This window comes from Tiliqua scincoides, chromosome 9 (assembly GCF_035046505.1).
Source record: "Tiliqua scincoides isolate rTilSci1 chromosome 9, rTilSci1.hap2, whole genome shotgun sequence".
Classification (NCBI taxonomy): domain Eukaryota; kingdom Metazoa; phylum Chordata; class Lepidosauria; order Squamata; family Scincidae; genus Tiliqua; species Tiliqua scincoides.
Window position 1 is genome coordinate 21,887,355 of NC_089829.1, and position 16,781 is coordinate 21,904,135.

Genomic DNA, 16,781 nt, shown 5'->3' on the forward strand with positions numbered 1-16,781 from the left:
CAGTGCATGCCCTATTGTCACTGATGCGCCAGTGCTGGAAATTTGGATAGGATTGGGCCCTCCCACAATCCTGCCAGAAGGGGATTCAGCCTGATTTCCTCTTGTCTCCAGAAGTACTTCAAGGGGGCAACTCATATAGCCACCAATGCCTGCTGGGACCTCTCATCTGCTGCCCCTCCCCCACATTGCTCCACAGCACTCAGAAAGCTGGAGAGAGCAGGCAGCAGAGTCCAGAGCACCCTGAGGTTGCAGTGGGGGGACCTGGGGCTGTGCCAACCCTGGGGGGAGGGAGGCAAGCCTGGAGTGTCACCGCCTGAGGCCCAGCCTGGTGTGGGCTCTTGCCAGCAGTATTGCTAGGAAGGCAGCAGTAACAGTGGCCTTGGCAAGAGGGCTATGCCACAGGAGTTTGGCAGAGGCCTTGTCAGGTAACTGGTAAACTATGTGCAGGGCAAGATAAAGGAGCCAGGCAAGCGCACTCTGCACCCCCTCCCCCTGGAAAGAAAGGGTGACACTGACCCAGCCCCAGGCAAATTCAAACTCTGCAGTGCTGCTGCAGAGTTCAAGGGTCAATGGAGCTGACTGCAAGAAGGGGATGGGTTAGCCTGGGCTCAGCATTTTATCATAATAACCCAGGTGTGGATGAGACGCCAAGTTGCAGCACATAAATCTATTCTAGTGAACTGTCACCATCCCCCAGTGTGGGGCAATTTGTTAATTCAGAGGTAGGTCTCTTTTTTCAGCAGACCTTGTAAACTCTCTTCTGAAACATCAATAAACCATCTGCTTTGACTAGTTAATCAAACGACTTCATTCAGTCCAAAGCCATTTTTTTCCTAATAAAAACAGAGTATTTATCTCCATGGCTATAAAAGAGGATTGTTTTCAACTGTTCACTTATAGTTAAGAAGCGCATTTAGTTTGGATTGATTTCCAATGCCTTGGTCATATCCTGTCACTTTCCATTTTTTGCACACAGCATCTCACTTTAACCACTTAGCCAAGGAAGAAACACAGTCCAACTTGGATTGAGCACAGAGGCCAAAAGTTTTGGGCAGGGGCCTGAAAGCTGCAAGCAGCCTGTGGGCTGGCACCCCCAGTGCCTGCTTCCGTTCTCCCACGGTCACAGCATGTTCCCACAGTGGCACCCCCACTCTGAGGGCTGGCTGGGCCCCAGAAAGGCCCTGAATCTCCAGAGTCTGCTGCAAAGGCCACTTCACCCTCCCTGCTGTGCCAGGCCTTTGAGCCCACTACCAAACAGGACAAGCATCTCCCGAGATTCCTACAGGGAAGGGATGCACTGGTGGGCCAACCTCAGAAAGGCAAAGGCCACAGCAGAACTCCAGCAGACCAAGTCAGGATCAGGGAAGCCATTCAGGCAGAGCCCTGCTTGCTTCCCTGAGGCTGAAAACCCCCATTTCTCTGTGGATGGTATCTAACTGTCCTGGGACTTACACATGACGGTCAGCAACATAACCCACTCTGGGACAACATGGAAGGGAGAGGTGGAAGAAAGTCACTGGACCTCACCACCCTGACAGAGTATGACAGTGGGACTTACCTACACTATCCTGAGAAGCCCATGGGTCTTGGCCTTCAGAAAGGCTACACTGAGGGGGGTGCAAGTGAGGCAGGGTGACCAGATGTCATAACTGCAAAAGAAGACAAGGCACCCCAAAATGTAGGACATCCAAGGAAAGTGTAGGACATAACAAAATAAAAGCTAAAAACACTCGTATATTGATTGAATGTGGTTAATTTAACACTATATTATGTATTTATTAAATTAAAACTATTTTACATATAATTTATTAATTACAAGAAGACTCTGCGCTGCCTGCAGGGGCTGCTCACAGGGAAAAGGAGGACATTTAAATTCGTTTCCAGGCTATGAGGCTAAAAAAGAGGACATCTGGTCACTCTGGAGTGAGGCCATGCATTGTCCTCAGGTCTCTAGCAGGGACTTGGGTCCTCTGTTCACCTGTGACATTTAGAGAACAGAGAGAAAACTGCCAAGAATTTTCTAACCCTGCCACTTCTAATCCCAGCACCATCTGGAAGGGGAAAGATGACAACTGCTTGGCCTTTGTATTTATTTATTTATTTTAAAAATTATATCCCACCCTTCCCCCACGGCGGCTTACAGAGATAAAAGTAGTACCACCATTGGATGTGTGAGATACACTGTGCCTCCCACTTTCATTCAAACCATTTCTACCCAATGTTGCATATATGCAACAGGGACCAAAGTGTATACCTGTGGGCCAGGCAGAAATGGGTTAATTCATGGCATGCCCCCCCACCCTGCCTGCCACCTTGTTCAAGCCAATCAATCCTCATAACCAGCCCCTCCCCCCCAAACCAAACATCATTCCTGACAGGTGGCTGCTTCCAGTTTCCATGACATTTCTGTGCATTTTCAAATGCTGCTTTAAAAGGAAACTGCTCATGTTAGAAAGACATGCACAAAAATGCTTGAGTGGCAACACAAACCCAGAAAGAGGCTATTGTGGGAGGGAGAGAATCTGAAGCCGCAACCCCTCCCAGGCTTAAATATACCCAGAGATTCTGCTGCAATCCTTCAACAGCCTCCAAAGTCTGTCCTCCGAGTTAACCATTTCTCTGCTTCTCCTGAGACGGGAGCCAGCTAGGCCAGTTTGCCTGCAGCCAGCCAGCTCAAAAGTCCTGGTCTGCTGTTCAGTTCAGCTTCTGCAGCCTTTCCAGTGGGAATCAGGGAGTGCACTTCCCAGCCAGAGGGACCTCAGGTTGGGTGCTGGTTTTTGAAAGCACCAGAGCCACTGGATGGAATCTTCTCCTACTACCTGGAAGACTGGCCAAGTCTGGGCCTACCAGGACCTTCTGAGGTTAAGTATCTTGATTTTATTTGCAGCTCCCACACAGATGCATATGTGTATAAACACACATTTGAACTGAATTGAATTGAGGACAGCTTCCTCATTATTAACTTTCCAGTGGGGCCTGAAGACTTTTTATTATTTAGGAAAGCCTTAGAGACCTTGTAAGGGCTGCTTTTACAAATGAATCTTTTTAACTCTGCATTTTCCTGTTGACTGCTGTGTATTTTATCTTGTTTTTAATTGTTTTTATTTTTAATGTTTATCTGTATTTTATTCTGTATTTTAATGTATTGATTGTTAGCTGCCTTGCGTGCCCTTCGAGGAGAAAGGCGGAATATAAATCTAATAAATAAATATTATAAGCACACTGCATCCTGCTATTTTCATATATTTCCTCTTACTTGACATGGTTTGATATGGCTGCAGGACTACTGACGTCATAAGATCATGATCAGTAAGTAACACACGGGTTTGGAATAAGAGAAAATCTGGGACCCCTTTTGTAAAATATTCCCCATCCTGAAGGACTCACAAAAATTCAACCAGCTGTCAATGTGCAAGTCATCCAGCCTTTTCTTTTCCAAAAGGCAATGGTCAAAGAGCCACTTACCTTTGTGTTTCTCGTTTGAGAAGGAAGCATGCCAGCGCCACCCTTTGAACAGTCTTCTACATCTCGGAGTGATCTGCAGTCATTGCTCAGGCATTTGGCACCTTCAGATTTTCAAATGTTCCATTTTTTGCCAACACATCTCAAAGGCAACACAAATTGAGACAACACCCCCCTCCCCAGCTGAGCACTGAAGCTCTCTGCAGAGAACACCCTGATCAGCTTTCCTGGGAGGACACCAAGACGCTGAAGTCTGAGGACACCCACATCACACCAGAGGTACACATCAGTGCTCCCCCTAGCAATCAGTGGCTTTGCTGTGGCAGGCAGACATGTGCTGTCCTCTATAGGTGCTCCATGGGTGCCACACTCACACCTGCTCACACACACCTGGGGACAGCAGAGACAAGAGCTTTTGCTCATTTTTTTAATGTATCACAATGAGCAGGAAACATACTGGATGAAATATTTTCAAAGGAGTATATTCAATTACCATCTACAATCAACTTAACTATGACAACAAAGTGTTTTTGTGACAAATCTTTTTTTTTTTAAGTTCCGTGTGGTTTCTGTTTTTGTCAGTCTCCATGTATTTTGGTACAGTTCGAGATCAGCATTGTTACAGTAACAAAAAAGCTAACAAGACTACATTATAGAAAAACACCAAGAACATCATTTTTGGTTTCACTTGCTCTATTTTTTGTACATTGCAAAGGCTGTTCATATACCTCTTCACCTCATTTATGCTCTCTGTTTTATTCAAACATGTGCCCCCCTCCCAAATTAAACAAACAAAAAATAGTCAAAACGTTTTGTGTTTCACAGTGGGCAGGATTTTCAGTGCCAAACCAACCACATACCCCAAATTCTGCTTCTGCTTAAGACAGCTCCAAGCCACCGTCCATTGCGTTGGCTGGGGTGGTGCCTTTCTGGTGCTCTGCAATCTCCCACCTGCCTGATGCTCTCAATCCCATGGACAACACTGTGCTCATTAATGCCATTTAAAATCTCTTCTGGTCTCTTGCTCGGCTTTCAGCATCCAAGGAGAACTGCTCAAACAAAAACCGCACCTCCATGCATAGGTGGAGGCTCAGGCAGATGGCTAGTGAGGAGCGGGGAACAGCTGGGAAGACTCTGAAGCCCAGGGGGCAGCAGCAGGAGGTGCAGGACACAGAGACAGAGCCCCACTGCAATGCTTAGAGCTGTGTCTGTAGCCACCAGCCCTCTCCCAAGTTTCTCTGGTGCCCAGCTGCTGAACTGAGAGGTCTAGCTTAGCAGATCAGGGCCAGAGACTGGCTTGAGAGCACATCCTCATGAGCTCAACAAACGGGATGGGTGGGAAGGGGATACTTCTGACCTGCCACTGCTCCTGCAGCACCACCCTTCTGGGGCCAAAGCAGATCTTTGGGACAGAAGGGACAGAAGGAAGTGCACTGGAATGTGGCCTGGAGGCATGGAACTGGGGGGGGGAGCAGAGAAGAAAGACTGCACCCTGTGATCAGCAACAGGGGGGCACAAAGACACAAGCAGACCTGGCAGGTAAAGCTAGTGTTCAACTGGCAACTTATACCACACAGAGAACCAAAAACAAACAAAAACCCTTCTGCAGGGTACAGAGTAATATACAACAGTTAAATGGCAAATATCTATATCTATACAATCTGCATATAGATATATATATTCACTGAATTACAAATAAGATAAAATAAATTGAAACAAACTGTACAACTTTAAAATTTAAAAAATGTTCATCTCAAGCACAGGGAAAAATACAAGGACTTTGGTTTGGGGAGGGGCGGAACAGCCACACGTGGCCTGCTTGCATCTGCTTTGGACATTATGCTACAGCCAAGTCCTGGCAGGATAGCCAGTGGTGCTCTTTCTAGGACTGCCTACAAGACAGCAAAAAAACCCCAAAAAACTAAGCCTGCCTTGTGCATCCATCTAGCTAGAATTATGTACAGCCATTTGAGATGGAGTCTTCCATTAAACTAAAGACAAAAAGGCATTCCTAGAACAGGGAGGGAGGCAGGCCAGAGGGGGACCACCAGTCCGCCACTCCTCCCTCACCACACACACTAGCCTCTTCCAAAGTCAGAGGTGGCTTCTGCCTTCTCAGGGGTGGGGGCAGAAGATGAGAGAAGCACCACCTGCATTCACAGTCTGTGCTCACTTTGGAAACACCAGAGGCTGTGGTGAGGAGGGAGGGGGGATCACTGACATTTGGCTTGTGAGCCACAGCACAACCCCTGCCCATCTCCAAGCATGACTCCAGCTTACCACAGCAGCACAACGTTTTCCTTTCAACACCTGGACCAGAGAAGATGCCACAACAGGGGGTCGGGGCAGAGAGATCCACCACACACACCCTGCCCTGCTTCCTGCATGGGGGGGGGGGTGCCACACAGCACAAGACATGCCTGTGAGACGTGGAAACGCATCTTTGGGTTTGTGGAGTCAGCAGGACAGAGAGCTGCTCCTCTGCTGGCAGAAGAAGCACAGAGAACCACCTACATGCTTGTTTTGTTTTATGAGTTCCTTTATTTAAACTGAGTCTTGTGGCTGAGATCAGAAAGAAAAGCTTCCAGTCAAAAGAATCCTTTTTGCTCATTCTGCACCAGTGGTGAAAAGGTTTGTCTTTGGGCTTTGTTTAAAGCATGAATTTTTTTTTTTGAGGAAAGAAAAACAAGAAACAAACAGGAAAAAACCAAACAAACCCACACACACGCAACAAAAAGAGTCATTGGAAAAGGAACACGTGTGCCCCAGTTACACACACATGCATGTGCACGCATGCACGTACACACGCACACACATACACACAGAAACAAAGGCCGACAGGTCCAAAACTTTGGAGTAATTGAAGCATTTACAAAATGAGGAAAGAGAGCCAAAAGAAGAAGGAAAAAGAAGAAGAAAACAGAGTTAAGTGCACGAGGGTAACAGACATGTATACACCTTAAAAAGTTTCAAACCCCCAACAAAAATATTCTGCAAGGGATCCTACTGACCCCCTTTGAAACCCTTTTGAATTTTCTCTTTCGTTTTTATAAAATAATTCTGTGACTGCCCTCGAAGAAATGAAGGCAGCAACCGTAAGTGGAAGATTACAGGATGGAGACAGGAGTCAAGGTACAAAGGGGGAGAAGCTTCGGCAAATCGATGGGTCGGAATCTATCTGGCTAGGAATGAACAAGACAACATCAAATGAGAAGCCGTCAGCTGGACCATACAAAAGCTAAATGTACACAAAAGGGTTTTTTTTCTTAAATCTACCGCACTGCTTCAGTTCATTTCCAATGCAACAATCTACTCAACACCAAAAATGGTCATATCTATCATAAATACAGAAAGTCAGTTGTTTTAAAACTTATTTTTAAGCTCCAAGTCCTTAACACTCTTGGCGTCTTGTTGGGTGTTTTTATTTTCGTTTTTGTTTTTCTGAAAAGTGGGAATGCTGAACTTTTCCCCTTGAAATTGGCTTCAGCAGAAACGCTACCCTTAAAATCCCCAGAAAGCTAACTCAGTTCACATTGTTTGTCTCTTGAATACTTTCTGCCCATTTTTAAATTAACAAAAAATTCCTTTTCTTGGAAAAAAATCAAACCCAAAAAAAGAAATTATATATATATTTATATAAAACAATGATTCTGAAAACCGAACAAAGTGTGAGCAATTGACCTGAGAATAAAAAGACGTACATTTCTTTTTTTCTTTTAGCAAGCCATTGGTATCTGAATGCTAAGACAGCAAGGAATTTAAAACTGTGACCAGGCGGCTGCTTTCCCAGGCGGCTATGCCGGCCCCTGCCGGGAACTGGAGGGGGGGGCCTCTGGACCACACAGCTGTGCTGCCAGGTCAAGGGGGTGCCAGTGAGCTGCCAGCATATCGGGACCTGGGAAAACAGCCCACGTGTTTCTCTTCTTTTTTTCCTTTTTCTTTTTTGGTTAGAAGCTTTGGAATTGCAGTTAGTCTATTTTTGAAATTGGTTTGTTACTCTTTTTTTCAAAATCCATCTTTTCCCACTGTTCCTCTTCAAAGCTTACAATCTAAAGGTGTCCACTTTCACACTAGCAAGACCACTGTCCTGGGGGCAGCTGGGCGCCTCGGGCCCCTCCCCTGGGCTCGCTGGCCCACTGGACTTTTGGCTGAGGTCCGAGTCAGACTCCTCCAAACAGTCCTCTGTTGGCATCGAGGGCTGAACCCCTGAGGTGCTGCAGGAACTTGAGGTAACCGTTGAAGATGAGGAGAGAGGAGGCGGCGGCAGCGGCGGTGGCTTCCCCAGGGGAGCCCGAGGGGCCACAGGAGGCCAAGACTTTCTGGAAGTGTGGGGGGAGGCTGAGGAAGAGGGGGCCGAGGGACTGTCGCTGGAGGGCGCGGCGGGCTGCGAGGTAGATGCGGTGCTCGGGTCGGGGAGGCAGGCAGAGTGAGGTAATAGACTGGGGTGCTCTTTGGCGTTTCTTGCTGCTCGTGAGATTGTTCGGTGTTTGTGCGGGGCAGACTCGAGATGCTGCCGGAGGGCCTCGTCCCCGTACACCGTGCTCTCGCATGCCACGCACTGGTACGAGCTGCTGCCCTTGCCACCGCCACTGCCAGTGGGCACGTGAAGCACCATCTCTTGCAGATTCACCACAGGTTGGCCGAAGAAGCAGAGGGACTTCAGGTGGTCGCTGGCTGCCTCCTGGCTGCTGAAGCCCGCCTGGCACTTCCGACAGACCAACCTGTACTGCACCTTTGGAACAATGAAGGGGTCGCAGAGGGGGTCCACTGCGCTGCTGCTCTCTGCTCTGGGCTCTTCTTGGGGGGTAGGCGGGTGGGGGGGCACCTCATGAGGTGCATTTTTCTGCTCTTCTTGCTGGGGGGATTCTTTGGCAGGGTCTTTTTCTGGGCTAGCAGCCCCCGAGGGGACTGGGGTTTGGCTTCCTTTGGACTGCTGCTGGAGCAGTTTTTGCTGCTGTTGCCGCTGCTGCTGCAGCAACGCTTCCTGCAAGCTCTGCTGGTATTGCTGGTACTGCTGCAGCAGGGAGCTGGGAGACAAGCCAAGCAGGGCTTGTGACAGAGCGGGGCTGTATGGGAACAGCCCTTCCATGCCATACATGGGCTGCAGGTACCCGCTCTGCAGAGCCCCTGGGATCTGAGGGGCATAATAGGGGGAGAAGCCAGGGACAAAGTAGGGGAGGAACTGGCTCGTCAGCAAGGCCGTGGGGTCTGCACTCAGGGCTGCCTGCAGAGCCTGGAGCTGCGCTGGCTCCATGGAGCACTCCAGGGTAGGCAGGGGGGTCGGCAGGGCTGGGGCCGGTGTGTCCGCTTTGTCCTTCTTGGGGGCCAGCAGGGCCGCCTCCCCCTTCCCCTTGGGGACCTTGTCCTTCTCCTTCATCTTCTCGCTGTCCTTCCGAGGTGCAGGTTGGGGGACGGCTGCTGTGGCTTGTGCTGGGGTGGGAGAGTTCAGGGAGGCCGAGGGCTGCTTATTTGGTAATCCAGAGGTGGGGAGGCCGGGCGAGGGGACGCTTGCGCCAGGGAGACCCATCAGGCTGGGCTTTGGAGAAGTTAAAGCTGGAAAACAAAGGCGGAAAAACGGTGAGTTATACTCTGGGTCTGGTGGACTCTTGGCCTGGCACAGCACAGCCCAGTTTCCGGTCTCCGGCAGAGAGGAGGCAGGGGCAGCACAGCCCCCTTCCCTCTGGAGAGCTGCGCTCGGCTTTGCACTCTCTTCTAATTAAAACCAGCGTGAGGGTCTTTATTGGTTTTTCATTCATTCCCCACCTTTCACCTGAAGGTCTCAAGGCAGCTCACAAAAAACATAAAAGCAGTGAAAGGACAAGGCAATGAAACAACCGTGTCAAAACCAGAGCAGTCAGGCAGTGAAATCTCCTGGAGAGTCAGCAGATGGACCTTCACTCAGTGCCCCACCCCCGACAAAACCTGGGTAACAGGAATGGCTATTTAGAACTAGGACAGTAGGGGCACCATGATCACCCCCAGCCTCCAGAAGGATTGGTAAAGCCAGAGGCCACCACAGATGAGACCCTTTCCGGTACACTTGCCGGCATGCACCTGGACCTCAGCCCACAGCAGCAGGTGGAGCAGAGCTTCCTGCAAGGACACTGTCCTTTTCAATAAGGATTCTAGAGTTATATGCCCACCTGGCTGACCAACATGTAACATAGTCCAGAATACAATAGCCATGCCCTGCCCAGCCTGTGCAGCGCACTCCTCACACAACAAGTGCTGGAGGGCAGTGGGGCAGGAAGTTGCCTCATGGAGAAGGGGCACTCTTTTCAGATGGGGAGAGATGGCTCCCAGAGGCTCCCAGTTCAGCCAGGGCGAAGCAGCAGCAGGGAGGGTGAAACGCATCCCCCAACAGGCTGGCTTGGAGTCATCACTGTTGGAAGAGTTGCAGGCAATGGTGGTGGGAAGAACAGGATGCCCTCCATGGGCAAGACCGAGGGAGGGAGGGGGAGGTCAGCCACAGGCTGCCCCCAGAAGGAGCCCTTTCCATGACCAGCCCCCCAAAAGTCACCCACACCGCTTCTTGGATGCTCAGAGGTGATTCCCAGTCCAGACCTGCTCTCCAAAGCAGGGGGGGGGGAACAGCCAAATAGCCCTGCTCTGGCTCTGCATGCCTATAGACTCTGCTGTACCCTCCAGAAGCACCTGGCACTGAGAAGCCCTCAGGTGAGTGGGTGGGACAGAACCCCAGAGACGGCCCTGAGCTGGGTAGACCAGCAGCCTGGCCTGGCTTAAGGGAATGTTATTAGATCCACATGCTGCGAAGCTGCAGTTGAGCAGGCTTCTCCCTCCCTCCCACCACACTTGCTTGCACAGACAGAGCAGACAGAGCACCAGCAATGTGCTTTCAAGGGCTCTTCAAGGGGCGGCTTGCACGCCACCACACCTTGGCACAATCCTGCCCTGGAACCCCAGAAGAAGTCAGTTGGCGAGCAAAAGGTAGGCAGGCTGGCTGGGCATCCTAGGACATGGAGTTGACTGGTGGCACACCCTCCCCCCAGCCCCCCAGGCAACTTGCAGAAGGCCAGTTAGGCAACAAAGGCTTCCCAGCCAGGAGGCTGCCAGAAACTAGCACCAATGCTGGGCAAAGGAAGTCGATGAGGTGACGTCCATGGCATGGGAGGAATGGTCAGGCTCAGACTCTGAACCCCCATCCCCTGGGACGACTGCCTGCAATGCAGGGAGCAGGGGGAGGGAGCAGGAGGCCAGGGAATGCCTGTTCCTTGAAGCCTGGAACTGCCCCAGTGACTGCAGTCTCTGCTCCACGTGGGGGCCCACGAGGCAGGCAGCAAGAGCAGCTCACCTGTGTTTGAAGGGGTGAAGCTGGGCAGGGACGGGCTATTGAGGCCTGGCAACAAGACGGGAGGGATGCCCTGCAGGGTGGCTGGGTAGGTGGCAGGAAGGTTGAGCGCCTGCAGGGGGGGGCTGTCGAACACACTTGGCGGTTGCTGCTGTGCCGTGAGGCCCAGGACCTCGTTGGCCTTCTTGATCCGGTCCAGCTCCTGCTGCGCCATCAGCTGGCGGACAGTCGCAGGGTCGAAGTACTCCTTCTCCTTGTCCAGCTGGCTGCCGATAGTGTCCTTCACTTTGGAGATGTGCTGCTGTGAGAAGATGTGGTCACGCACAGACAGGCGGGCACTGTACTTGATGCCACACAAGGCGCACTCTGTTTTGGGCCCCTCGTAGCTTGCCTGGCTGATGCCAAAATGTTTGGCCATGCTCAGCTTGGACTTCTTCTCCTTGGCCCGAGCATTCTGGAACCAGACCTGGACAACCCTCTTGGGTAGCCCAATGTCGTTGCCCAGGACCTCGCACTCCAGCATGGTCGGGGTCCGGTAGTCGTTGAAGCAGGACTTCAGGACCTTCAGCTGGAGGTTTGTCATCTGGGTGCGGAAACGCTTCTGACCTGGCCGATCGCTGTCTCCGGACTTGCCTGCTGAGCCACTTGTGCCTGGGCTGGGTGAGCAAGGGTCTGCCAGGCTGGAGGTCTCGCTGTAGTCCACCGTGCCCTCATTGTCGTACTCCCTGCTGTAGAAGCTGGGAGCTGGGCTGACCAGGCCAGAAGACAGCCTGTCCTCATATTCTGACATTGCCATCATGGCTGCTTTGGTCAGCCCCTCGCCTGGCCCTGATGTGGACTTGCCATCGGTGGCAATCCCCGTGGCACTGTCGTTGTCTGCATTGCCCTCATCACCCGTGGTCGTGTCTGTGATGGCCGTGTTGACAGAGGAGCAGTCGTCATTGTCCAGCTTGGCCTGGTCAAAGCTGAGACTGACAGAGGCCATCGAGGGGCCCTCAAAGTCCTCGATTCCCTCGACTTTGATGGAGGACGGGCTCAGCAGTGTCCGAGGAGAGAGCTCCAGAGACTTGCTCACAGGGGAGAGGGGGAGGCATTGGCTGTCACTGCTGGTGGGGGGCAAATGGGCAAAGCTGGATCCATCAAAGAGGTCCCCCTTCACCGGGAGCCCCCCGTCACACTCCAGCAGCATAGCTGATAAGGTTAGGTTGTAGCCTGCACGCTTAGCCTCGTGCCAGTGCCGGGAGCGGATGTGGGCCTCCAGGGCTGTCTTGGCTTTGAAGAGAGCCCGGCAGAAGGGGCACCGCCGGTGGGCCTGGGCAGGCCCCACTGCCCGGAACTGCCCCTTCCGCTCCCGGGCCCGTGTGTTCTGGAACCACACCTGCACCACTCGCTTCTTCAGGCCCACCTCATGCGCAATGTGATCCAGCATCTTGCGGGTGGGATTGGAGTCCAGCAGGTACTTCTGGTACAGGACCTCCAGCTGCTCCGGCGTGATGGTTGTCCGGAGCCGCTTGTCCCGCTGGGGCTCCTCCCCACCCGTGCCACTGTCATTCTCCCCAGGACTAACACTGGCCTTCTCCTCCAACTTCCTCTTCAGTGTGCTCATGGCAGAGGAGGCTGGGGCGGAGGGTGAGGTGGCTGTGCTCACTGGCAGCTGAGGGAGGGTCCCCGACAGCAGCTGACTGGCCAGCAGTGGGTTGCTGGGGTCAAAGAGCATGAAGGGCACATCTAGCGTCCGGTCCAGGAACTGAGGGTGGAGAAACTGGTTCTGGGCGCTCAGGAAGTGAAGTTGCTGGTGCTCCTGCCAATGCTCAAAGGAGGGGAAGGCCAGTTTGCACTGGTCGCACTGGTAGGGAATTAGCTGAGGCGGCAGGCTGGCCAGTGGCTGGGGAGTGGAGGTGTGAAGGGGCTTGAGGGGCAAGTGGGGGAGCTGGGAGGGACCAGGGCTCGACTGGGGCAGGACACACTGCAGAGGTGGGGCTGGCTGCAGCTGCAGGGTGGGTGGGGAAGCCTTTGGGGGTGCTGAGCTGGTCTTCTGCTCTCCAGGCTCTTGCTGCTGTGGTGGCTGCACCACCTCCTGCTTTGGATGCATCTGCTTCTCGGGAGTTTGGTTCTGCTGCTGTGTGCTTGGAGGCTCAGGTTGCTGCTTTGGTTTATCGTCTGGCGTTTCTACTTTAGAAGGATAGGTGATGGTGGTGGCAGAGTCGTCGTCGTCGACAGCATCGGTGGCGACCTGTGGCAGAAAAGCTGAAGAGGTGGTGGCAGAAGGTGCGGGGGTGCTGTAGGCCTGGTGAGGCATGGGGGTGCTGCAGGAGGAGCTGGTCGGGGTCAGGAGCTCTGCAGCATCCATGGAGTCCTCGTTCTGGCTGTCATCCTGCCCATCCTCATCCTCATCCTTGTAGCACAGCTTCTTCTGGTGCTTGATCAGGTCAAAGATGCGCTGGAAGACGAGACTGCATTTCTTGCACTGGTAGTTCAGGTTGCTTGTGCGGATGTACCGGTCATTAGTCAGCTCACGCCGCTCACCGCCTTCCTTGCCTTCCCCCTGATTCTCGTAGTTCTTGCGTGCCTTCTGGCGGGCGTTCTGAAACCATACCACTATCACGCGAGTGGGGAGGCTGAGCAGGGTGGAGAGCTGCTCAAACTCGTCGTCCTTGGGGTAGGCGTTGGCATCAAAGAAGTCCTGCAGCACCCGCAGCTGGTAATCTGTGAAGCGCGTCCGAGAGGACCTCTTGCTCCCCCAGTACTCCTGCTTCTGAGGCTCTGGGGAAGGGGGCCGTGAGTCCACTTTCAGGTCCTCCAGGCTGGTGATCGGAGGGTTGCTGAAATTGTACGGCGAGTCTTTGTTGCGCTGGCGCTCCTTGAAGAGCGTGTTGCGGAACCAGTGCTTGATCACCTTCTGCGGCAGGCCTGACTTGTCTGCCATCTCCTTGATTTGCTCCTCACTTGGAGAGTTGTTGATGTCGAAGTACTGCCTCAGGACACGGAGCTGGTCATCAGTGATCCTCGTGCGCGGCCTCTTGTTCTGCTGCTGCTGCTGCTGCAGGAGGCCTGGGGTGAGCTGGTGCTGGTACAGCTGAGCCAGGTCTGAAGGCAAAGGGTCGACGGGCCCCAGCTGGGGCGGCAGCTGCGCGGGCAGGCTCTGCAGGGGCATGCTCTGCATCATGAGGGGGGAGAAGAGAGGCAGCTCCATGGGCATGGACAGCTGGGTAAGGGGCAGGGCTGGCTGGGTAGGCACCAGGGTAGGTGAAGCGATGGGGGGTGCCGGAGTAGGGACGACAGCAGGGGTGGAAGGCTGCTGAGGTGGGGCCACAGGGGGTGGCGGTGGGGGTGGTGGAGGGGGTGGTGGCTCTGGCGTCTGAGGCCGCAGGGGGTACAGCTTGTCATAGTGCTCGCGGTACTGTTTGGCAAACCTTTCCAGCCGCTGGAAGGGGAAATACTGCTGGTGGACGTGCTCCTGGTGACTCTTCAGGATGAGGACGTTGGAGAAGAATTTGCCGCACGTGTCACATTCCAGTTTCTCTGGATCATCCCCCTGCTCAGCAGTCTTCCCGGCCCGTTTCTGCCCCTTCTGCTTGTTCTCATTGTACTGAATGACCAGCTCAAACCCAAAGTTCTCCAGCAGGGCTTTGGTGGCATTCCCCCGGGCATCTGATGCGATGCGGGGAGGAGGAAGGGAAGGTTCTGCTGCCGCCCCTACGAGGTCCTGCTTCTCTTTGGACTTCAGGCTGTCAGGCAGGGCCTCTTTTGAGGTGAAGTTGCCATCCCTCTCCTTCTCCAGGTTCTCATGCTCTCTCTGCATGTCCCTCTCCTTCTCCTTGGCCAAGCACTTGGTCTTCTTGTCTGGATGCTGGCTCTGCTGGAGGAGGACGCAGGGAGGCTGGGGCAACTGGCCTGGGGGCTGCTGCTGCTGGATCTGCGAGTGGCTGGGTGGAGGGAGCTGTGCCTTCAGGTCGTCCAAGAGGCCAGGTCCGGTGCCTGTCAAGGTCAGGGTGCCACTGGTCACAGGAAGGCTCACTTCGGAGTTCAGCTGGAACTCGGCACTGGGGATGTAGAAGGGGAAGAGAAGGTGCTGTTGCTGCTGCTGCTGCTGCTGCAGCTGCAGAATGGTCTCTGTTGTCATTGGGAAGTGTGGTAGGAGGGTGGGGCTGAAGAGCTGTGACTGCAGGAGAGCAGCTTGCTGCTGTAGCTCCTGTTGCAGCTGGGCCTGCAGCTGGGCCTGGGCCAAGCTGTGTGCCGCCTGCTGTTGCTGTTGCTGCTGCTGCCGGGAGGCAATCATGTCAGCCAGCTTCTTTCGGTTGACCTCTTTGGGCTCCGAAGGGCTCGAGGCAGCTGCGGAGGTGGCACAGGTGCTGACATTGGTGCCCAGAGAAGGAAGCCCTGCACTCTCACAGGGGGCCTGGCCAAGCAGGCCAGGGACTGGGGCCGTGCTGGCAGTGCTCGTGTTGGTCATGGTGGCACTGGGGGTACTGCTGCTGCTAACTGGGCTGGGGGTGGAGGAGCTGAGGGGGACCCCACTGCCACCTGCAGCCTCCAGCTTGGCTGCTCGTGCTTTTGTCTGGTGCAGGACGGAGCGCATGTGGATCTCCAGGGTGGAACTCTGGCTGTAGGCCACGCTGCAGGTGCCACACTTGAAGGGCTTGCTATCAGGACTGCTGGTGGGCTCCGGCTGCCCCGTGGAGGACTCCTGCAGGGCCCGCTTCAGCTTGTGCAGGTGTGAGACGGAGTTGTAGTGCACCAAGAGGATGTTTTTCTGCGTGAAGGACTCTTTGCAGACGGTGCACTTGTAGGGGCGGGATGGGTCCAGGAACTTCTCCATGGTGAAGTTGGGGCCCTTCCGGAAGGGGAGTGCCCGCTTCGGTTCTGTGCCCGAGTCCTCCTGCACAGAGCCAGAGTCGCTCCCACTGGGGCTCTGCTTTTCCTCCAGGTCGCTGTCCTCCTCCTTGTCCTCCTCGACCAGGATGGTGTGGTCTTCTGCTAGTGAAGGATCGCCCAGTGCCAAGAAGTCTCCGTTGGCCAGCAGTCCCCCGTACAGCTGCTGGATATCAGCCTCACTCAGCTCCAGGTGGCTACTCTCCAGGTGCTTCTTCAGGGCCTGGAACGTGCGGAAGCTGCGCTGACAAAGGCAGCACATGGTAGCTGCACGGATGACGTGGTACTGAGAATGCAGCTGGAGCTTCTCAATGGTCTTGAAGGCCAAACTACACTGGTTGCAGCGGTATTTGTAGACATGCCGGTCAGACACAGGCAGCTGGGGCCGCTTGGAGTGCACCTCACTGAAGTGCGCCTGGAGGGCACTGGAGCTCTTGAACACCTGGCTGCAGCCTTTCTTCCAGCAGAGAAATCCAGCATCGTCACGAGCAGAGGCTGGGTCAGGTGGAACAGGCTTCGGTTCTCCACCCCGCTCCGTGTTCTCAGCAGGCAGCAGGCTTTTGCTCAAGCCCTCTGAGGCTTCTGTGGGGAGAGAACCAGAGAGGAGAGAGTGAGGCCCTCTGTCAGTCAGTCCATGGTTTCTGGACTGAGGAGTGAAGCATCTCCTTGCCAGTTAACTCAAAACATTCACACCCTGCATCTCCCTTGCTGAGGCAAATGCCTAAGGCGGCTGACAAAGGCTTTCATGCAAACAAATGTAAAACAGTAATATTTGAACTTGGCACTCCAAGCTGCACTGGACTCTTGCCGTCTCTGGCCCCACACAGGCTCCAACTGAATGCCGAGAAGCTGGCATCCCAAGAGCAGGGAAGACACTCTCCACAGTGCTTGCTTCCTCTTCAGTCCCGACTCCCACCTGCACCTCTTCTCCTACTAGAAGTGCAGGCCTCTGACTTCAAAGGCCTTCGGGGACATGCTGTGCCCTCCAAGCTATGGGTCCTTGACTCTGGAATGGAGTCTTTGCTCCTAATTTTCCCTGACCACTTTTGGAGCTTTTTGGCTCTCAGGGTCCCCACACAAAGACTGAATTAGAGCCCTGAAATGCCTGTCTTGCTCCCTCACCCTCACCTCAATGGCA

General features: G+C 53.7%; 1 protein-coding gene across 1 annotated transcript in view; it reads right to left on the reverse strand.

Annotated features, from left to right (window-relative positions):
• Window positions 1–3,909: 3,909 nt before the first annotated feature.
• The window catches only part of ZFHX3 (zinc finger homeobox 3), a 127,220-nt gene continuing 114,348 nt past the window's right edge, over window positions 3,910–16,781 (reverse strand). The window contains exons 9-10 of the mRNA XM_066636879.1: window positions 10,775–16,225; window positions 3,910–9,015 (exon numbers count right to left, since the gene is read on the reverse strand). Coding sequence (XP_066492976.1) covers window positions 7,505–9,015; window positions 10,775–16,225 — 6,962 coding nt within the window. The 3' untranslated portion in view covers window positions 3,910–7,504. The remainder of the gene's footprint in view (window positions 9,016–10,774; window positions 16,226–16,781) is intronic.